Raw genomic sequence first — 23,354 nt, 5'->3', positions numbered from 1 at the left:
TCCGGCGTTGCCGCAAAGCTGCCGTGTAGGTTATAGATGTGGCTCAGATCGGGCGTTACTGTGGCTGTGGCATAGGTGGGCAACTGCAGCTCCGATTCGACCCCTAGCCTGGAAACTTCTGTAGGCCGCAGGTGTGGCCATAAAAAGAAAAATAAAATCAAGTATCAGTGATGGGACGCAAATCATGAGAAGAAAAGTCATCAGTAGTGAAACTAAAACTGCGCATAGGCACCAGCCAGGCCGCAACCATCCACCTCCCGCCCTGCCCGTGGGCCCCTCCCGCCCTGCCCTCAGGTCTATTTACGCACTTTGCATTGTTGAGTTTCTCTTCATCATTCAGGTTTTCTGTCTTCAGAAGGTCATAGTTAATGGAACCAGGCTGAATGGCATCGATGAGATCCAGAACGGGCAGACTCGTGCTTATCTTTGGGTCCTGCACACAGAGAAAGCGTGCATTTGATCAATGTGCCCCCGAGTTACCTCTGTTTGGCTCAAGAATGTGGGTGGGTCTTTCCTCTTAAATATGAAATCAGGAGTCCCCTTGTGACGCAGCAGGTTAAGGATCTGGCATTGTCACCGCTGTGGTGCGGGTTTGATCCCTGGCCGGGGAACCTCACGGCTGAATAAATAACTAAGAAATATATACACCCTGGTCTGGGAAATGCCACAGTGTGGTACATGCTGTTTCAAACCCACTGTGGTTTCTCCTGGGGCTTCAGCAGCTTCCTGGTGGCTCAGGAAGCAGCGGAATGACCTCTTGTCTGCCAAGAGGCTGGGAGTCATCCTCAAACAGTGAATGGAAGGGAGTTAGTGCAACTAGAGAAAAGCAGAGGGTTCAAATACAGGATGTTTCATTCAAGTCCTGGTTGTCAGTAGAGGAAGGAAGCGCTGACCACGAAACCATCAGAAAGGAGAGAATGGAGACATTAAAAGAAACCCCGCTTCACTTGGGAGGGACATCCCAAAGGTGACAGACAGGGACAGTGATGAGGGCTCAGTTGGACAGGAGGAGTCAGTCAATGCTCCTCTCTTGGGGACCTGAGAGGGGAAAAAAAAAGCTCTGTAGGTGCAGGGAGACAGTGCTGGCAATTATGCAATCAAATGCAATGGCAGTAACTAATACTCATGGTCTCTCCCAGTTTGCTCAGCACTTGTGTGTGTGTGTGTGTGTGTGTGTGTCTCTTTTTAGGGCCACACCCATGGCATAGGGAGGTTCCCAGGCCAGGGATCAAATTGGGGCTGACCACAGCCACAGCAACGCCAGATCCGAGCCATGTCTGCGACCTACACCACAGCTCGCAGCAACGCCAAATCCTTATCCCACTGAGCGAGGCCAGGGATCGAACCTGGGTCCTCATGGATGCTAGTCAGACTCGTTTCCGCTGCACCATGATGGGAACTCTTGCTCAGTGCTTTTTGTGGGTTATCTCACTGCTCGCCACCAGCCTCAGATGCAGGCATCTAATCTTATTTTATAGCGAGCCAAGGGAGTTTCTGAAGGTGACTTGCCGATAAGTGTGGGGGCTGTGCTTGGAACCCAGGTATTCTGACTTAAAATCCTGGGCTCTTTCTTTGGCATCTGTAAACAATTTGATTCAGAGATCCCAGAGCTGTGAATGCTTTTAAGGTGTGAACACACGAAACTGCTCCATCTGTTCTCTTTCCCAGGGACCTGTGGGTACAGACACGGAGAAGCCACTATGTGTCACTGTCCAAACAGTGTCAAAACCAAACACCTCAGGCCTTGAGGGTCCAGCTCAGAACCAATTCTAACCAAGAAACAAGACAAAGGACCCTGCAAGATGCTAGGCCTCCAGCAGTCTCCCTCTGTAGAGGTAGCATAATATTTTAAAAGATAAGATGGGACCATTTTTATTTACTTCTGGGTAATACAAGAACCACTAGGAAATTAAAATCAGGAGTTCCTGGTGACCCAGCAGTTAAGTATCTGGTGTGGTCACTGCTGCGGCTCAGGTTTGATCCCGGGCCTGGGAACTTCTGCATGCTCTGAGCAGGGCCGAAAAAGAAAGAAAGAAAAGAAAGGGAGTTCCCATTGTGGCTCAGCAGGTCAAGAACCCAACTAGTATCCATGAGGAGGTGGGTTCGATCCCTGGCCCCACTCAGTGGGTTAAGGATCCAGTGTTGCCGTGAGCTGCAGTGTACGTAACAGATGAGTTGCTACAACAGATCTCGAGTTGCTGTGGCTGTGGTGTAAGCCAGCAGCTGCAGCTCCAATTTGACCCCTAGCCTGGGAACTTCCATATGCTGCAGGTGTAGCCCAAAAAAGACAAAAAGCAAAAAAGCAAAAAAAAAAAAAATACATATACTTGTAGTCTAATTTCCATCATGAGCTTCTGTCTCCACAGACTCTTCTGATAAAGAGGCACAAGGGAAGCAAATGGAGACATGTGAGTTCACCTTCTTTCCTACTTTCTTCCCACTGTCCTGGGGGCTCACAGGCAGCGAAATGGCCAGCAGCTGGCAGCATTCACAGGCGAGGAGGGGCCAGGACTGTCTGTGCAACAGTCAATCAAGAATGGGCTGAGATCATTTTTTTTTAGGGCCGAACCCGCAGCATAGGGGAGTTCCCAGGCCAGGGGTTGAATCGAAGCTACAGCTGCTGGCCTACACCACAGCCACAGCGATGCAGGATCCGAGCCACGTCTGCGACCTACACCACAGCTCACAGCAACGCCGGACCCCGAACCCACTGAGCGAGGCCAGGGATCGAACCTGTATCCTCATGGATACTGGTCTGATTCATTTCCACTGCACCACAATGGGAACTCCCTAAGCTCATTTTTTAAGGGTTTTACTTATTTTATTTACTTATTTTATTTTATTTAAGGGTTTTACTCATTTTATGGGCGGTGGGGGGCTAATTTGCCATTTTCCTTTTGTGGGCCTTTTCTACCTACTCGATTCTGTACCGACTCAGCGAGAAGACAGGAGAGAATTAGGCCGGAGCAACACAGGAGCAAAAAAATGGTCAAACATCCCTCGGAGTGAGTCCCAACGAGCACACCCCAGAAGCTGCTGCGTAACGAAATGCGCTGCATTACTGTAAAGCAGCAGCAGTTTTGCACAGAGACGCATGCCCGGGGCTCTGGAACACGGCACTTCACAGCCACCGTCAAAGGACCCATGAGAGGAACAGCGGCTGTCCCTCCCTCGTGGACCACATGCCGCGCTGGCCAGCGGTAACCTCGGGAGTGAAACGAGCTTCAGCTTCCTCACTGCATAAAATCAGGACAATGGTAAAGCCGTCTTCATAATGTCTATGAAGATGACAGGAGGAGCCCGTCCCAAAAAAGGAGCCCCTGGTCCTCAGGGCGCAATGCCTCTTGGGAGTGCCCTTCTCCATCACTTTCCAAGGCTCCTTCTGGCAGAACCTGCGTGTGTCCGTCCATCACCAGCCTCTGCTTCGACCTCTGCTCAGCCCTCTGAACGAATGGGAAGCAGGGCTGGCCTTTCTCTGTGCTAAGCTCATGGGGACTGGACACTCCTGGGACAGCCCAGCCCAGAGATAGACCTGCTGCCTTTTCTGGGAGGGGAGAGATTTCCATTTTCCTCTTGCTTTTGAAGCAGGGGCTTGCTATCCTGACGACCTGCCTCACCCACTTTTGTTAATATAATTCCAAACGGGTCCCTTTCCCCAATTTTGACCTTTAAACCAGAAAAATGCAGTTAGGATGCGACGCAGACATTATAATATGGATGAAGAGCATGGGGCGCTTGAGGAAGGATCCAGCAGATGTATAAAACATGAGTCAAGAAATGTAATAAACCACGGGGCTGTTATTAATAAAAATGGGATTTGGATACAAGTACACAAGTGCTGCTTCTCAAAAAAACACCCCACGGGAGATCTGCTGGCATTTTACACTTCACCCTCATTATGTTAACAATCCGAACCATGAGTTGTGCACATTTTCAAAATCTTAGATTTTACATTATTACTAAAATCATGTGTAAAAAAAATGGGTTTTAAAAATTAATTATTATGGGGGAAATGACAAAGAATAGGTCCACGAAATGGCCTATGACCGTCAAAATGACAGTGGGTCATTCACGTAACATCACAGGGGGGAGCCTCATAGGTCACTTGTGAAAAGATGTGAAAGCAGTGAAGGTGACCGGAAAGCCCAGGTGGCCACACGCAGGAGACAAGGCAAGAGCGCACGCGCGTCACCTTGAAACTGGAGATGGATGTACTTTTCCCCGCTTCCTTCAGTGTTTCGTTCACCCAGTTGACAATAATGTCATCATTGACCTTCTGCCCTCCTCCGATTTCTTCAAGGATATTCAGCGTGTACCTGGAGAAAAATCAAGAATGATTTGCTGCAGAAACGTTGCCAAAAACGTTCACCATCTCAGAGAGCCACCGCTGTGGAAAAGTTCTTTTTTTCCCGTCGCAGAAGATGGCCTGAAACCATGACATGAGGGAGAAAAAAAAAAGATGTCACAGTCACAGGTCCTTTTAGAATAACGAAAAGCAACTTGCTGGGAAGCGTAAGACGCAGAGCAAATACTACGGCCATTGCAGGAAGGAAGAGCAGAAGAGAAGAGAAGCAGGGACGTGAAAAGGAAGCAAAGGATTGGAACCGCTGATCTGGTTCTTAAAAGAACCACAGAAATCAAGACCACGGCAACGATCAAAGAGGCGGAGCAGCCAACATCATGAAAAACAACTAAAAGGGTTTCTTCCATGTATCACAGAAGCGGAAACAATGGGAATACACATTAATCTCTAGTTAATCTCTTGTTGGAGGGTAAGGATCACCTTAGACATACCTGGGCTGGGAAGGAGGTTTTGCGGAGGGAAACATTTAAGATGCTTCCAGCTCTGAAAATTCCATGGAGCAGAGAGGACTGGCCATTCCCCAGGCCAATCCCTCAGAAAAAGGACTCCGGGAGTTCCCGTCGTGGCGCAGTGGTTAACGAATCCAACTAGGAACCATGAGGTTGCGGGTTTGATCCCTGGCCTGGCTCAGTGGGTTAAGGATCCGGCGTTGCCCTGAGCTGCGGTGTAGGTTGCAGACGTGGCTCGGATCCCGCGTTGCTGTGGCTCTGGCGTAGGCCGGTGGCTACAGCTCCGATTCAACCCCTAGCCTGGGAACCTCCATGTGGCTCGGGAGTGGCCCAAGAAACAGCACAAAGACAAAAAAGAAAAAGAAAAAGGACTCCGAGGCGAGAGCCGGGCAGGGGGTGGATGTGCTGGCCCCGAGGTTCCGTCTTGTAAGAGGAGGTCAAACTCCCCGTGAAAGACCAGCCGTCGAGGTTGCAGCGTGTGCATTGTCTACACCGAAACTTAAGTCCCCTGCCCTAGAGTCGTGTCTGGAGGGCCTCCCGAAACGAGGTCACCCTCTACTCGGGTGCCTGGGTTTCGCTTCCCTAAGCCATCGGGTGTCATCCTCCAGTTACCGCTTGTGTGGAAAACACAATTCTCCCACAACCTCCCCCACGGTTTTCAAGGGTCGTTTCTGCAGCCTTCAGGTGAAAGCACTTCCCTGTCACTGGAGATGGGGGGGAAAGGGCTCTTGAGACTTTGCTTTTCTTTTCTTTTCTCTTTGCCGGCTGCTGGGGTTTATTTTTCACCCGGCGCAAGGCACAGGGTTACAGGGTGTCAGAGAGGCGCTGGTGGAGTTCCCATCATGGCTCAGCGGAAACGAAATCTGACCAGCATCCATGAGGAAGCAAGTTCCAGCCCTGGCCTGGCTCCATGGGTTAAGGATCCGGTGTCCCTCAGTGAGCGCAGACGTGGTTCGGATCCCGTGTTGCTGTGGCTGTGGTGTAGGCCGGTGGCTACAGATCCGATTCCAGTCCTAGCCTGGGAACAACCTCCATATGCTGCAGGTGCGGCCCAGAAAAGACAAAAAAAAAAAAAATTAGAAAGAAAGAAAGGAAAAGAAAGGCGCTCGCGTGGCTTGAATGGTAAAGAGTAGGTTTCTCTCAACTTCCTTTTTTTTGGTGGCGTGTTGTTTTGATATGAAAGAACCCAACTGCTTCCGCCGGCTGCAGTCTGTTGGGGGGTGGGGGAGAGCTAGGGGGGGAAGTCTAGCACCTTGGAAGGAAGCCTGGCAGCTGGTGGCTGCTCAGGACGCAGCCTGCAGTTGGTTGGGCCAGGCTGGCCACCGGGCTGCTGCTTCCCCACGGCTTCCTGGCTTCTGGAGCCAGGTCACAGGGGATCATGCCGCTGGAGGCCTCGGCAGATTCCCAGTGCTTTGGGGACTCCAGCACGGTGGCCAGGAATGGGAGTGTGGCGTCCCCAAAAAAGAAGCCAGCCTGCCAGTGTCCCGGGTCGGTGCTGGGGAGACCGGGGTGGTGGGGGCAGCTTCTGCAGGGTCCTGGGCACTTCCACAGGGGCTGTTACTGGAAGTGGAGCCCAGGCGGCACCGGGAGTGGGTGGCATTGGAAAAAGCAAAGGGAAGAAAAGCTAGAATCAAGTTGCAGACTCAGGGCAGAGAGTCCACGAAGCACCGAATGAAGACTCACAATTAAAAAGAAAAATCAGTGTGGTTTGTGTCTTCCGAGGATTTTCCTTGTGAGATAATCACCCCCTATCATCAAAACGTATCTTGGGGGGACTATGCTACCGTCAAATGAAACCCTGCAGACAAGATCCCAACATCCCTGGTGTTGATACACTGCGCTGGGCTGAGAAGCCCTTTTGTCAAAATGCAACGGTCCCACAAATCCCAGCTTCAGCCAGTGCTCATCTGAAGGCACAGGATCTTGATGGATTTGGGGCTGGAGGGGCTGTGATTACAATGCATGCTTCCCTTCCTTCCATTGAACACCTGTTTTATTTATTTGCGACCCCGAGGGACAAACCTCAGTGCTTTGTTTTTCAAGGACCTCTCCCCAGCTCACCTTCCAAGGTTTGATTTCAGGAGAATTCCCTCCTTTGCCTGCCTCAGACCCTTGGTTCCTTTTCAGGGGTCTAACTATTGTTGCTGTCCGTGGCAGGCAGCCTACCTGCCTCAGGCTTTTGTCTCTAAATTTATACACATGCAATTTGCCAGCTTTCCAATCTGAGAACAACTACCAGGCTACTGAAGGGGAAAGGGAGGTTTAAGCTTTCATTTGCTTTTAGGGGGAAAAATGACATGCCATTTATTGTCCAGATAAATGACCAAATTAGCACATCTGTGCAATCCAATGAAATAAATTCCAGCTAGAACTGGCACACAGAGGGGGGAAAAAAATATCCCTCCTGATGGCATTTACATAATTATCAGTCATTTCATCACCTTCAACAATGATGTATTTCTGTCCATTTTCTTATAGGCACAATTCTTGTATAGTAAAGACTAATGAAAAATATGAGTCTTATTAACCAAGTGGAGACACAGCAGCAAACTAGACCTTATTATATATACATTATGTATAATATACTAGACCTTATATTACATATGTCTTAAACTATGATGTTGGGTCATATTTTCATAAAACTTCCAGAATGAAGATCATATTATGAGATGACTTTCAGATATTACAAAATTCAAAGTAGAATAAAATAGGCCTGAGTTTTTTTGTTTTGGGTTTGGGTTTGGGTTTTTGTTTTTGTTTTGTCTTTTTAGGGCCACACTGGCAGCACATGGAGGTTCCCAGGCTAGGGGTCGAATTGGAGCTACAGCTGCCGGCCTACACCACAGCCACAGCGACGCTGGATCCAAGCCACGTCCGAGACCTAGACCACAGCTCACGGCAACACCAGACCCTTAACCCACTGAGCAAGGCCAGGTATCGAACCTGCAACCTCACGGTTCCTAGTTGGATTTGTTTCTTCTGTGCCACGACAGGAACTCCAAGGCCTGCGTTTTTTAATTACTAAAACAGAAACTATCAAAGATTATCTCCTCTTTAAACCCATGAGTCAATTTAACTGCTGCAACCAGAAAGACCTTTGCTTTGGTTTTTCAAGCAATTAGTACCAAAAGCCAGTGTGCTAAGAATTAAACACATATATGAAAGAAAATAGAAAGTAGTTCAGAAGTTGTTTCTGAAAATATACTGGTGAGGGTGGCTCTTAGGGACTTTTGGGGATGTTCTAGATACATGCAGTAAAACAGGTTAAAGTTTCTTTAGCTCCAGGATTTTCTGAGCCCGAGAAGCCTTATGACATCTGACTTCAATCATTAAAGAGATCCCACTTTAGAAAGGGGCAGTGGGGCGCCATAGTTGATAAAGCAAATGTAAATCGGTTACTCAAGTCGATTATGATCACTTCTGATTATCCTCCATCACCTGGAGACACTGATATAATGATTCTGAGGACCACTATAAATATTAAGAGCTGCAGACAGTGGCCTGGGAATAAAGCTGAAGTGCTTGGGGACACGACAAAAATTGTCTCTGCCATTAAGTTGTTAGACACAATGCAATGTGACATATGGTGTCTGGGGCTTTCTTCCAGGTAGAGAAATGAATTAAGTCCCCCTAACATAGGTTCTAATTAAGGACGGGATAGACTTCTGCCTGGTCAGAGCTATCAGTATAGGGGGAAAGAGCAGAGCATGTAAAAGGAAGCTATTTTATGCTGACAGATTGGCTATCTAAAATTCTTCCCAGCCTCATGCTTTTGCACCAAAAAAGTTTATTTTTTCTTACAATTTATTTTCTTTTCTTTTTTTTTTTTTGTCTTTTTGCTATTTCTTTGGGCCACTCCCGCGGCATATGGAGGTTCCCAGGCTAGGGGTCGAATCGGAGCTGTAGCCACCAGCCTAAGCCAGAGCCACAGCAACGCGGGATTCGAGCCGCGTCTGCAACCTACACCACAGCTCACGCCAACGCTGGATCATTAACCCACTGAGCAAGGGCAGGGACCGAACCCGCAACCTCATGGTTCCTAGTCGGATTCGTTAACCACTGCACCACGATGGGAACTCCCTATTTTCTATTTGTATATCTTATATTCTACCTTTGCTTAAAAATATGGACACATAGCTCTCACATGAATCAAGTTTATATTTGGCTCTAAAAGGTACTTAAAGCTCTCTATTAAAGAACAATGCCTCACATACAATGAAAAATTAGTAGGCCTGCAAAGAAGCAGGAAAATGTGACCCATAATGAGGAGAAAAATAAGTTAATACAAACAGACCCAGAATGAACAGTTATTATAATTACATTCCATATGTTCAAGAAGGTTAATAAAGAAAGAGATATGGGAAATGACAAAAAGACTCAAATCAAATTTCTGTACATGAAAACTGTAACACCTAAGATTAAATATATACATACACACACGTGTATATATAGTGTATATACAAGTATATACACACATACATATACATATATGCACACACACCAAATGGAATCAATGGTAGACACTGCAGGAGAAGGACGTCGTGAGTTTAAGACATGGCAACAGAAATTACCCCAAATGAAACAGAGAAAGGAAAAAAAGTAACATAAAGGAAAAGGATGATTACAACATCAGTGAATTCTAGGACAACTTCAAATGACCAAATATACGTGTACCCAGAGTCCCCCTAAAACTAGCATGGGTGGGTACAAAAGTCACAGTTGGGAAAATGAAGACCAAACTTTTTCCAAATTTGATGAAAACCATAAACCCAGAGATTCAAGAGGCTTGACAAACCTCAAGCACAAGAAATACCAAAGCACATCGTAATCAAATGACTTAAAATGAATGATCATGAGAAAATCTTAAAAGAAGCCAGAGGGACAAAGACATATTAATACAGAGGAACAAATATACGAATGACAACAGATTTATCCTTGGAAACAATGCAAGCCAGAAGACAGTGAACACCATCTTCAGAACACTGAAAGGAAAAACGACCAACCTAGAATTCTATACTCAGATCCAACACCTTTCAACATGAAAATGAAATAAAGACTTTCTCAGACATACAGAAGCTGCAATAGTTCCTCGCCAATGACCTGCATTTCTAGAAATATATCAAGTAGACGGTAAATGACATAAGATGGAAATTTGGATCTACACCATGGAAACAAGTACCTGAAATGATAAATTCATAGGTAAATATAACGTATTTACCCCCTTATTTTGAAAATCTCTTTAAAAGATAAGTGACTGTATTTACGCAAACCAGCTAAAAGTCAAAGGATGAAAAAAAGTTGGGCCATGCTAAACCTAACCCATAAGCTGGAGTGGCTTTATTAACATCAGGAAAAATAGGTTGCAGAGAAAAGAATATCACAAGGCATAACAAGAAAGGGTGATTCATTAAGAGGACGTAACAATCGAAAACACTGATGAACCTAAAAACAGAGTTGCCAGGTGCCTGAAACAAAACTGATAGAACTGAAAGGGGAAAAAAAAAAAAAAAAACACACACATATAGGAAACACCCCCCCCCAAACATTCCTTTGGTTTTAAGTTTAGCTTCAGATATAGTTTTATGGGATTAAATCACATTCCTGAAATTTGCCAATATTTTTCTAGATTAAATAGTACATTCCCCCCAAAAATGCCATTGCATTACCTTCTCATCAGCTGCCAGACCAAGGCCAGTGTTAAGGTGCGGTTTCCTTCGTTGAGATCTTGTCCACCAATGCCAACCAGGGAGAACTTAGCCTGATTCTTCCCCAGTTCCACTGCGTAGTTACAATTCTCAAGCTGTTAGTAAACAGGGAGGAAAACAATCTACTGTCCTCATCTCTATGGTGATAAACACCAGAGAAAATAAGATAATACAAAGAAAGACACCAAATGCAATAATGAGGTCAGATCAAATGATCTCTCAAGTCTTGCCTAGAATGCTGCAGTTCTAGGATTCTGAATCAGTCAGATAATTTTCCATCTTTTCTTAAATGGAACCACTCACTCCCACCAAAATAATATTCATGGTGCCAAAACAAAAGTAGCAGTATTATGACCACTTTCACGGCTACATCATACTGTGTAACTAGAGAGCTATACTCAGGAACCTGTCTATAATAGCCTGAAATAGTTGAGATGACAAATACTATGACAAATAGTCAGAGAGATGGACATGGAAAAATCTGGATGCTCCATTCTGTGTGCACACAGTGGGCTGACATGTGGAACGGGTGTTCCCAAGGCTGTGACCCACGGATCACTGGGTCACAGAGACAAGGCATGGTGGGCAATGTTCATGCCAACCCCACGGCTGTGTTGACAAAACAATGTGTCCCCACCGCCTTGACCGGAGACGAGCTACTTAAACACGCCCACCTGTTGGTAAAAGGCTTCAGTTCTTTAGAAAATTAGAATGAGGATCTTGCTGGGAGAAAAGCAGCCCGCAGCTCTGTTTGCTCTAATTATCTTAACGAGGATTTTACATCAGAATGTTTAAAGACAGCCAGCATGGAGCTATAAATAAGTAAGCAACTGAGATACCGAGCTCACGTTGATAAACCTCTTCGGGTTCCTGAGGGATGCACCATAATTTAATCCCTGAATAAACATTTCTTCCCCCTGTCTGGCCTCCTGAGAAAGCATTCCCCGGGCTCTTGCAGGCTGATGATCCAGCCGCCGCCCAGAACCTCAGAGGAGCCGCTGTTTACCTTCTTCATGTTGCCCCCCAGTTTGGGGTATGGTGGTTTGTTTACTCTGTTCCAATCAACAGGGACTTTAATCTTTTCATAGAGCTGGAAGATGACCAGGGCGTCTGATAAGTCACTGCACAAACACACACACAAAACGAGGCTCAGATACCCAACGTTCACGAAGGGCCTGCAGTGGGCCCGGCACTTCTCTCTGTAGCAGCCCCAGCAACACTCCCAGCAACCTGGCAACACTGGTATCAGTAACTCCATCTTTAGAGGTGAAGAAATTCCGACTCAGGGAGAGGGAGGGGACTTACTGGAGGTCTCCCCCACCTAGGCCCTTCCAGCAGACACATGCTGCCTCCAGGAAAAGAAATATGGCTCTAACGAATGGCTTAAATGGACTTAACATTGACTGTCTGGCCTCCTTGTGAGCGGGTCTTGGGTTTACAGTGTGGAGTCCATAGGGCCTTTCGCGGCCGGGTTATGATTTTGGACTAAACCCACAGGAAGGGTGGTGCCTACGGAAGCTGAGTTTCTCACCATCTGCAGCTCGGTTTGGCATTTCCCTGCGCACAGAGGTCGATGCCTTTTGTGAAAGGAACTGCCCACCCGAGTGGTATCTGAAGTCTTGGGGATCCTTCCAGCTCTTGGTACCTCATATTGAGGAAGAGCCGCCCCTCCCATAGTCTCACCTGTACAAGTGATTGACTCGAGGGTTAACACCCAAGGAGTTCATCCAGTTTCTGAATGTCCGCTCCTCTCTCGTCTCACCTAAATGAATGATGACAAGTTATCTTTCAGGCATCCAGAAAATACACCTTTTTTGATGATCAAAGTTTCACTAAAGAGGTATTAAAAAAAAAAAAAAACAAAACCACTGAAGAGTAGAGTGAAAACCATAACCCCTAAGGGTTTGGATGATGGTTGTTATTCTGTGTTAATTTTGTTGCCCATTTCAATTCAACAAGTATTTCCATAGCACCTATTAACAGTGTGCAAGAGTCTGTGGCGGGCGGGCGGGGGGGTTCCTGTTCAGAGTTGGCCCTCAAAGGCTTACCTTCTTTCTGGAAAAACAAGTCTTTTAGGCATCAAAGAGGGATCACAGAGGCTGGAGGGCAAACATATGACGTAGATAGATTTGTATTTGATTTTGTTTTGTTTTGTTTTGCGGGATTTATTTTGGCCATGGTGTGTGTAGAGGCTTGATGTGGGATCTCAGTTCTCAGACCAGGATTGAACCCGGGCCACAGCGGTGAAAGCACTGAGTTCTAACCACTAGACCACCAGGGAACTCCCTATAATTGTATTTGAGTTTACAGAGAGAATTATATGGGCTCAATTTGGAGGGAGTGGAATTTGAGCTTTACCGTCTAGGGCTAGTAAACTCTGGGGAGTAAAACGGAAAGAGGAGAGGATGTGGGGGTGTAAACAAGGGGTGGGAGTAGGAGGTAGAGTGTGACTATGAACACGAAGGGAGCAGGAGGCAGGGTCTGTATTAAAACCAGTAGGAACTGATTTTTCAGGGATCTGTGTTGTATGGTCCACAGAGGTAAGACTGTCCCACAGCTGGAACCAGGGTCAGGGATTTTTGGATGCCAGGGAGCAGATTTTAGTTGACACATTGTACAATGACAGTCATCATGGGTTCTTTTTTTATTACCATAATAAATTCTTGAGCAAGGCAGGGCTATAATGGAAGCAGTACGGTGATGTGCCTGGCAGCAGTGTGCAGAATTACTGAAAGGCAATATGCATTTTTTTTTTTTTTTTGCCATTTCTTGGGCCACTCCTGTGGCATATGGAGGTTCCCAGGCTAGGGGTCGAATCGGAGCTGTAGCCACCGGCCTACACCACAGCCACAGCAACACGGGATCTGAGCCGCGTCTGCAACCTACACCACAGCTCACGGCAACACCAGATCCCCAACCCACTGAGCAAGGCCAGGGATGGAACCCACAACCTCATGGTTCCTGGTCGGATTCGTTAACCACTGAGCCACGATGGGAACTCCCAATATGCATTTACATGAAACACGCGGAGGAGACAGTGTTTGACACTGGCACATGGGCACATTCAAGGGCTTGATGGATGGAGGACCAGGTCCCCAATACCTGTGGAAATAGCTGGTGTATATTTTAATAAGGGTCCGGAAGAGCAGCAAGGAAAAAGGACAATCTAAAAGTCATTCTGCAAGAAGAATTATCCGTATTTGCTGACTCAAGAGCTTTAGGGGTGATGGAGAGGAAGATATCAAAGTGAAACCAGGGTTTGATGACGGAAGAAAAAAGAAATGTTGGATGATTAATGGAAAGGGAGAATTTCTAAAGGAGAGTAGATGAGATGGCGGAGGGGAAAATGATTGAGTCTCTTCTGTACATAGTGAATTTCAAGCGACAGGGAAGGACCCAAAAGGGGACATTCTAGAAGCAGCTGGAACAGGGTGATTAGAGGCTTGATACATGTATTCAGTAGTTACCAAAATACACAGACTCAGACTTCCCGTGTGTCTCAGCAGTAACAAACCCGACTAGAATCCATGAGGAAGCAGGTTCGATCCCTGTCCCTACTCGGTGGCTTAGGGATCCAGCATTGCCATGAGCTGTGGTGTAGGTTGCACACATGGCTTGGATCCCAAGTTGCTGTGCCTGTGGTGTAGGCTGGCAGCTGCAGATCCAATTCGACCCCTAGCCTGGGAACTTCCACATGCTGCAAGTGTGACCCTAAAAAAAAACTAAAAAAATAAAAAGGACAAGAAAAAAATTTAAAAAAAAAATGCACAGACTCCTGATGGCCATTTTTCAAATGATACAAGTGCAGCCGTGCTGGAACACAGATTGTGTTTCCAGCTAGAATAAAGCAGTGCAAAAGAAGATCAACCAGTTTTTTAAATGTGGATTTCCTTTCATTGGTGATATTTATTATTACTTTTGTATTGATTTTTCTGTCTCAGTCTTGGGACTGATTTATGATGAAAGAAAAGTGAATATCTCTGGCACTATTACTGCTAGAATTTGACCTAAAGCTGTGTGATTTTTGTCTGGCCTTAGGGCATAAAGCCCCAAAATGAAACTACCAGGGAATCTGCCTCAAAATATTATTTTGTGGCCCCCACTAGCCAAGTCAAAGAAACAAAACAAACACCTCAGTAAGCACCTCTTATCATAAGTTAAATATCATTTCTAGATGATGAGTGGCTACAATTTCTTGCCTCTGGGAATTAACACTCAGTCCATTAAGTACATAAATTAGGTTTTTGGAACTCGGGATTTATTTCATCTGATAATTAAATGCACTGTCTTCCCTAAAACATTTAATTCTAATAATGGATGAAGCCTATGTATAATGGATGTGCTATAATGTATTTGATTATTCCTGCTTGGCTGTAATTGACTTGATTAATCCATTAATTCTCTTTGTTATGTTCCAGCACACTGACGACCTGTTTGCAAATCTTCCATGTGAGGGGCTTGTATTTGCTTAGGAGGTGACCTCGAAGACCTGCACACGCTTTTCCAAACATTTAAGCAACTAGTTTCCAGTTACCTTCAAGAGCCCCCCAGTCGATGTCTTGGTTCTCTGGTTTGTGCAGGGCGGGGTATCTGTTGAAGAGGTTGGCAATAAAAGCCAAGTTCAACTTGGGGTTCCCTCGGACCACATCAGTGGCTGTGACAAACTGCCGGCAACCCAGCCTCTCTGCCTGCTGCAGCATGCACTCTGCCCTCTGGATGTCATCCTTCTCCTGCAAGGAAAAAGGACCAACACGTCAAGGCTGCGCCGTGGCTCCTCAAGCACAAAGTGGACGGGAATAACGTGAAAAAGAAATGGGGATCCACGGAGTTCCCGTCGTGGCGCAGTGGTTAACGACGCCGACCAGGAACCATGAGGTTTCGGTTCGATCCCTGGCCTCGCTCAGTGGGTTAAGGATCCGGCGTTGCCGTGAGCTGTGGTGTAGGCTGCAGATGCGGCTCGGATCCCGAGTTGCTGTGGCTGTGGTGTAGGCTGGTAACTACAGCTTCGATTCGACCCCTAGCCTGGGAACCTTCACATGCCGCAGGAGCGGCCCAAGAAAAGGCAAAAAGACGAAAAAAGAAAAGAAACAGGCATCTTACAGAAACCGTTCGAATTCAACCTCGGAGAGACGCATAACAACAGCAAGTTATACCTGTATTTGCCTGAACCCAAACCAGAAAGTCCCAAGTAAAAGGAATCTCCAAAGTTAAGTCACTGAGCCCCGCGCCCATCTCTGCACAGCACAGAACTATTGCCGATGAATGGCTGGTTGTCTTGTTTTCAAAGAGACTCAGGAGGTTCTACAGTTTTATCACTTAAGTTCATCTTAATTATTTCCAACCATTAGTTTCCTTTTTAAATGTTATCTTCTTGCAGAGATTTCACAAACAATGTTCATTTAGGTAATCAATTATATTCCTGTTTTCAGTGCATCAAAGGCGTTTACACCTGCCAACAAGAACTGATTACTTTAGCTGCCTTTCCCACACTGAGCTGGTGCACTTACAGTGCAGACCAAATAAATTTAAGCTACATAGAGTCACTGACAAATATATAATATCAATCTGGCTTTTGGAGATGTGGTCAGATTGAGGATCACTTACGTAACACACTAGAAGCCTATTCAAACAGTTCTAGAGAATTTCTAGCCATTTGTAAGCAGACTCATTAGAAGACTGAAGTTTCTTGTTGGCGGTGGTGGTGTTTTGTTTTGTTTTGTTTTCCTTTTTTCATTTTCAGGGTCACACCTGCAGACATACGCAGGTTCCCAGGCTAGGGGTGGAATCGGAGCTGCAGCTGCAGGTCTACACCACAGCCACAGCCACGCCAGATCCCAGCTGCCTCTGCGACCTACACCGCAGCTCACAGCAATGCCAGATCCTTAACCCACTGATACAGGCCAGAAATCAAACCTGCATCCTCATGGATACTAGCTAGGTGTGTAACCTGCTGAGCCACAAGGGCTACTCCTAGAAGACTAAAGTTTTGCTGAAATATGGTCAACTGCTCTTTAACGCTCTTAAAAGTCTATGAAACCCATAATTCAGACAATAGACCCGATTAAAATTATAATTATTTCTTTTTTAAGATTCTTTTTCAAAAACAGGTTTTAATTACTTTTTTATAGTTTTTATAAAATACATACCGTTACATTAGTTTCAGGTACATAGCAAAGTGATTCAGAGATACAGTCTCTTCCAAGTTATTACAAGATATTGAGTGCAGTTCCCTGTGCGATACAGTTGGTCCTTGTGGGTTATCTATTTTATATATATCGTAGCATGTAAATGTTAGTTCCAAACTCCTAATGCATCTTGTAATTATTTCTTAATATGATGCTGTATTAGATAATACATTTATACATTATCTATTTCGTGAGCTTTTCTTCTCATTCAGAAATGAGTTAACTTTAAAATGAACACATTGGATTTAACTCTAATGATGTGAAACGCGGCACAGAATGTGTAAGGCAACTTCTCTAGATCGATATTAAAGTGTTTGGCAAGACTGCAGTTTTAACCAGACCCAGGCTGTGCCCACTGTTTTTTGGAGTCTCCCCACCAGACACCAGCCTCAGCGGTGAGGCGAGGCAGGGCCGCATGGGCATGGAGTCTGGAGCCATCCTTGGCTGCTTCCTCACTATGCCACGTACTGGCTCTGTGGCCATGAGGTGATTCATTACGAACGTTCTTTGACCTTCAATTTTCTCAACTACGAACAGAGTTACTCACACTTTAGTGATATTTGCGAGGATTAAGGGCAGTACAAGCCACGTGCCCAGCACAGTACCTGGCACATGCGGAGAATCAGTAAGTGGGGTTTCCTTTTCTTATTATTAACAGAGCAAAGAGCCTCAGGCTTGGCTCATATAACTTCTGATCATCGGTCCTACAGTCTTGGACATAAACCCCTCTGAGTCTCAGCTTTTTCATCAAGACAGTGTAAACTTATTTCTGTGTGTAAACATCCCATCTATTTCCAGAAACAATATTCAGCCACCTAAAAATGGAAAAATAATCCTTCTGGGTGCTGTAGAGCCTCTGATGGGACATGGGCAGCTGTGCCTCTGATGATGCATGGCATTTAATTAGTGTCAGTTTCCTTCTTTTCTTAATGTTGATTTCCAGATTCAATTTTCCACACTTACTACCCACCACTGTTAAGAGTCTTTACTAACAGCACAGGGCGCTAAGCAGATATGTCCACACAAGGCGCTCTGGAGCCAGGACACGTGGGGCCATGGAGATGCTGATGCAGAGGAAATATGGCATCTAAACAAACCCGGGGCGTGGCCTTACCCTCAGTCCTGACATGTCAATCACAACAGCAGGAATGCCTTCTTCGTCGCCTTTGGGAGCCACCTGCTCAAGCAGGTGGTAATAAGCTTTCGAGTCCTGTGAGAAACGAGGAAATTACACTTTCAAAACGGCACAGCTAATTACATACTTAGCACGACAATCACTTCCCCCCAGCAAACATATTTCATTTCTTATCCAACTACCATTCAAGGATGCAACTTAATTAACAAAGCTGGAAACATGCACCAGTTTGAATTTTCTCTTTGTCTCTCTACCTATGATAGTTGCCTTTCTTTTTAAAAGGAATATAATAGTTAAAAATACAGGACATACATAAAAGGCAACCCAAAGAAGCAAACAGTATTCTGTTGTCCTTAGGAAAGAAAAATAACTTGTATATATGTGTATTAAATATATACAGGAAAATATATATACCTTTATATTGGTGTAGAAGTCAGTCAGCTAAAGTTTAAAAAAAAAAGTGACAGAAAAAGGAGGCAGAAGTTTAAAGCAGAGTTTAAAAATACATTTAAATGGACAATCAGCAAAAGAAAAAGATTTCAAAGACAGAAAATTGAAGCATTCACAAACGGTCTTTATATAAAGGGAGAAACATTAAGATAAGTGCACTTAATGTTTATCAAGAAGCTAGAAAGAGTGCTTAAATTTAGTTATCGCAGAGTGGGTACAGACACGGAATTCTGTTTTCTTAGATTCTGGAAATAGGCTTGTGGACCAAAAATTCTCTGAGTCACAGTCTTAAATTTATAAATTTATTTTCCTTCAATGAAAGTATACAGATTTTCAGGAAGTTTAGTTAAATCATTTAAAAATACCTTAATTTCTCTTAAAGACTGAACAATCAGTTGTTGCCCTGTTTATCTTTTAAAACTGGGTAGAGGCCAGCGAGAGCAGAGGTTGGCTCACCCTTGTGACAGCAGAAAGATGAGAAGAGAGGGCACCTGCCATGGGTGCAGTATACGGGGAACTGGCTGTCACCTCTTCTCTCTACCGCCCCCTTCTCTTCCTTTTCACTGTAGCTATTTTGAAGTCAGTGAAAGTCCCATGCAGGTGTTCGGCAGGAATAAAATGTGCCCACCGCATGTCCCATCTGCTCAGCTCTGCTAAGAGTCATCTCATTTCACAAGACCCTGAGAAGCCTTTCTCACTCAGCTTCAGATGCTCTCCCCTCCTTCACTGACTTGGTGTGATTCAAGGGCATTTCTCTATGTGCTACGTGCTCAGACTTACACGTCCCGGCCCTGACCTTGGTGGGGATGCAGCTCTTCTCCCCTGAGAACAGGCACAGCCACTGTATCAGTGCTCAGCTTGCCAGGTCTGAGCGCTTAAGTCCAAGATGGTTATTATTCTAAAGAACACAGCCTTTCCGTGATAGGAAATCAAGGGAAGTTTATGGCTCAGATCAAGCATCCTAATTTTGTCTGCAAAGTTGGAGAATTTTGGCTGAAGGAATTGCAGAGCTTAACTGTTCAGCACAAAGGGAGATCACGCTGTCCAGCTCCTGGTAACTCCCAGTTTGGCTGGTGGTGCTGGAAGAAGGTTGATATCCAGTGAGAGCTGTGTAGGTAGAAAAAAATGTACCTGGCCTTATTAGCATACATCTGAAGGAATGGAGGACTTTGCATCCAGGAGCTTCACTCCAATGGGCACTGTGCCCAGTAGACCTTGAGTTCTAAAAGCCACTGAGTCCACAGAAGTGGGGGCAGCTGTCACTCCAAGAGTAACAAGCCTGGCTTGCCGCTTGGTGAGTTCTGTGACCTTTCCTGATTCTTCCTCTTTGGAGAAAATGTCCTTAACGTTTGAGAAAGTGGAGACTGAATGTTTTTCTCATGTTGCATCCTAGCCTCTCCCACCCTTTCCTACTGGGGCCTGATGGCCCTTCCTGTTCCTTAAGCTCTTTCGATCTCATTCCATCAGTCACCAATGCCACAAGCTGTTCCCTTCACCCTGACATGGAACCTGTCACAGACCTGAAAACCGCAGTGCCTGCTTCTCTCAGCCTGCCTACCTTTGGATCGCTGCTGTAGGGCTAATGGTATCTTCTCCATTTTCTGGGGTTAATTCTCATTGCGTAAGGATTCCAGAATCCTCCTCTTTTAAACAAACATTACTCTGGTGTCTACACATACAAAGCTTTCAAGAAATTCACGAGTTGTTTTAGAGGAGCAGCGTGTATGGTAGTCGAGTATGTGAGGGAGGCCCCCGAGGTCAACTGGCCTGACCCCATTCCCCAGCTATGTGACCTTGACCACGTTACTTCAATTCTCTCCCTTCTCTTTACCTCAGTTGCCTTATCTGCACAATGAGAAAATAACAATCCTGATCTGGAAGATTTTGTTGTGAGGATTAAACGAGTCCATACTGGTATAAAGCAGTTCGCCCTGTTTGCGATGTACAATTAGAAGAGTAACCTTGGTTTAATTCTTTTAAAGGACTCCCCATCTGCTGCTCCCATTGATAAAATCAGAAAGACACACAGACCCTCGTTATCTGAAAATCTGTCTTATCTCTTGCCCTTCTTCCATCTCCCCTCATCCCTCTATGTCCTGAAGCTGAAACTCCAGGGGACACCCATCTCCCTTGGATGCTGTGCAGTCGCTAGGACCTTGGACAGATCCGCACATGGCCCAGAGCTGGAGCTGCACAGGGACTGGAGGACAGCAAGGGCTCCGTGCAGCACCAGCCCCTCTACCTAACCCCCAAACCTCCAAAGAGATGAGGCCCATATCTTGGTCTCCTATCCCCAGTCAAACGACACTCCTCCTACCTTGATGTCGCTGCTGAAGTTGTTGATTTTGTTGCAGCCTGCGTTTTCCAGGTGGTAATTAGCCCATCTCAGCAGGAGCTCCTCGGGGGAGAGTTTCATCAAATCCTCCAGGCTCTCCCCTTCTCTCAAAAGAGCAGCCAGAGCTGAAGAAGCACCAAATTCAAAGAAAAATAAATACAGGGGCTTTTTTTTGGGGGGGGGGGATTCGTTATAACTTAAATTGAGTTCTGCTAAGAAGTCAAAGATAGAAAGGATATCTCTCAGGGCTAAAGGGACTTATGGCCTTTCCTGTGGAATAAACACTTTGTTATTATTCCCTAAAAAGGAGTGTAAGATATTACGAGCTTATCATCCCCATTTTTCAGGTGGTGAGGACAAGGCACCAATGAGTGTCACAGCTATGCCTAAGAATATAGGGGCAGAGCCACCAAAATAATCACGACTATCAACTCAGGACGCTCTGCGGGGTCCATCAGACCCCATGTCAAGATATGACACCAAGGGAGCTCCCTAGTGGTCTAGTGGTTGGGATTTGACACTTCACCACTGAAGCCCAGGTTTAATCCCTGGTCTGGGAACTGAGATCCCACATCAAGCCACTGCATGCTGAGAAAAAAAAATTGTTTCTTTAATGGCAAGATATGACAACATTTTTGCTTTTAAGAGATTAATTTTGTAATAATGACTGTGTCCTCTTGTTTATTCCCACAGATGTTTTATATTTCAAATGCTTACCTGCATAATTATAGCATCTCAAAAAGTATAATCACCTCTTTCCTCTGTGTTTCCAAGAGGAATGAAGTATTTTTTGCTCAGCTAGAAGGTTTAAATTTAGCTGAGATCATTATTTGCAAATCAATATTTTTTCTCATGGGTTCTAAGCTCCCTATTTGTTTTTTTCTTCTTTATATACTATTTAATATCATGGTTTTAAAACGGTACCCCCAGGGAGTTCCCATCGTGGCTCAGCGGAAGCAAATCTAACTAGTATTCATGAGGGCGCAGTTTCAATCCCTGGCCTTGTTCAGTGGGTCAGGGATCTTGTGTTGCCATGAGCTGTGGTATAGGTCAAAGATGCGGCTCAGATCCTGCACTCGTGCAGCTGTGGTGTAGGCTGACAGCTACAGCTCCAATTCAACCCCTATCCTAAGAACCTCCATATACTGCAGGTGTGGCCCTAAAAAAAAAGACAAATAAATAAATAAAATGGTACCCCAGGATTCCTCACTGATTGTTTTGACTTGGACATATAAATAAAATGGATATTTAAACAAAGGTTAGAATTTGGCTATAGATTTCATATTAGTAAGACCTTCACAGGAAAAATGAAAGGTAACAGTTTGTTTTGTGTGATATTTATCAAGGTGTCTACTGCTGTCTAAAGAACAAGCTGAATTTCACTAGTCCCAATAGCTAAGATGGGGAAACAACCTAAATGTCCATCAACAGAGGAATGGATAAAGAAGACACATATGTACAATGGAATACTATTCAGCCATAAAAAGAACAAAAAATGCCATTTGCAGAAACATGGATGCGACTAGAGAATATATACTAAGTGAAGTAAGTCAGAAAGAGAAAATCAAATAACATATGATATCACTTATATGTGGAATCTAAAATATGACACATATGAACTTATCTATGAAAGAGAAACAGACTCACATAGAGAGCAGACTTGTGGTGCCGAGGCAGAGGCAATGTGGGGGAGGGGGAAGGATTTGACGTCTGGGGTTAGCAGAGACAAACTATCATACATAGGATGAATAAACAACCAGGTCATACTCTACAGCAAAAGGAACTGTATTCAATATCCCATGATAAACCGTAATGGAAAAGAATATGAAAAGAATATATACAGGTGTAACTGAATCACTTTGCTATATAGCAAATTAACACAAGATTATAAGTCCACTATACTTCAACAAAAAAGAAAGGAGAACAATGAAAAATCTTACCAGTAAGATTAAAAAAGAAAAGAACAGGCTGAATGCTTAGAAAAAAGAACAGCCTGAATGCTTAGGCTACTGACAGCAGATAAGGAATAAGATTGACAACTACAATGTTTAGTTGAGAACTCTGAAATGTTAAGTAATTTCCTATAATCTTAGTAAGAAAAAGACCAAGTTTCTCCTCTCTGATACTATCAGAGAGTGATAGTGAGTGGCTTGGTAAAATACAAGTTTAAAAATGGTCTAATTTGTTACAAAGTGTCTAAAGCCAACGTGAACTCAGAAAAGCTCTTGAGGTTGGAGTCCCAGACAGCTAGACTGAGATACAGGTTCTAAACAACCATTATCATTAGTATGTGGTCTTAAAAAGCTTTTGCTCTGTCATTAAAAAAAAAAAAAAAAAAAGTCTGGGCTCTGTAGATAGAACCCATAATACAATGGATTGGATACGATGCTAGTTTTCACAAACTGAGGATTCTGAACTTGACAACATCTGACATCTTCTTCCTACAGCCCTCAACACATGCATTAACAAAAACCACGCCAGTCGTACGTCTGAGGCTCTGCTCGTACCTTCATTTCTGCTGAGCTCAATGTCGGCGAACAACCCAATCTTGATGACCTGCCACAACAGGCCCAGGACCAGGTAAGGCTTCCCTTCCTTTAGGTCTTCAGCCCCGATATTAACCACGTGGCACCCGATGGCTGAAGCAGAGTTCAGAGCCAAGTTCAAATTCTCCTGCAGGAGAAAAAGCATGCAAGTTGGGTTCATGACTTTGCAGATGCCAAATGATCACC

General features: G+C 44.9%; 1 protein-coding gene across 4 annotated transcripts in view; it reads right to left on the bottom strand.

Annotated features, from left to right (window-relative positions):
- Nucleotides 1–23,354, bottom strand: part of LCP1 (lymphocyte cytosolic protein 1) — a 61,698-nt gene that overhangs the window by 5,339 nt on the left and 33,005 nt on the right. For all 4 annotated transcript variants that reach the window (XM_047756315.1, XM_047756314.1, XM_047756312.1 and 1 more), the window contains 9 exons: nucleotides 23,130–23,295; nucleotides 20,605–20,747; nucleotides 17,817–17,912; nucleotides 15,052–15,247; nucleotides 12,201–12,279; nucleotides 11,524–11,638; nucleotides 10,479–10,612; nucleotides 4,193–4,316; nucleotides 309–433 (listed from right to left, as the gene is read on the bottom strand). In XM_047756315.1, the coding sequence (XP_047612271.1) occupies nucleotides 309–433; nucleotides 4,193–4,316; nucleotides 10,479–10,612; nucleotides 11,524–11,638; nucleotides 12,201–12,279; nucleotides 15,052–15,247; nucleotides 17,817–17,912; nucleotides 20,605–20,747; nucleotides 23,130–23,295 (1,178 nt within the window). The remainder of the gene's footprint in view (nucleotides 1–308; nucleotides 434–4,192; nucleotides 4,317–10,478; nucleotides 10,613–11,523; nucleotides 11,639–12,200; nucleotides 12,280–15,051; nucleotides 15,248–17,816; nucleotides 17,913–20,604; nucleotides 20,748–23,129; nucleotides 23,296–23,354) is intronic.

The sequence above is a fragment of the Phacochoerus africanus genome, chromosome 13 (assembly GCF_016906955.1).
Source record: "Phacochoerus africanus isolate WHEZ1 chromosome 13, ROS_Pafr_v1, whole genome shotgun sequence".
Taxonomy (NCBI): Eukaryota; Metazoa; Chordata; class Mammalia; order Artiodactyla; family Suidae; genus Phacochoerus; species Phacochoerus africanus.
Note: the sequence above shows the minus strand (reverse complement) of the source record. Positions and strands in the feature narration are given on the sequence as shown.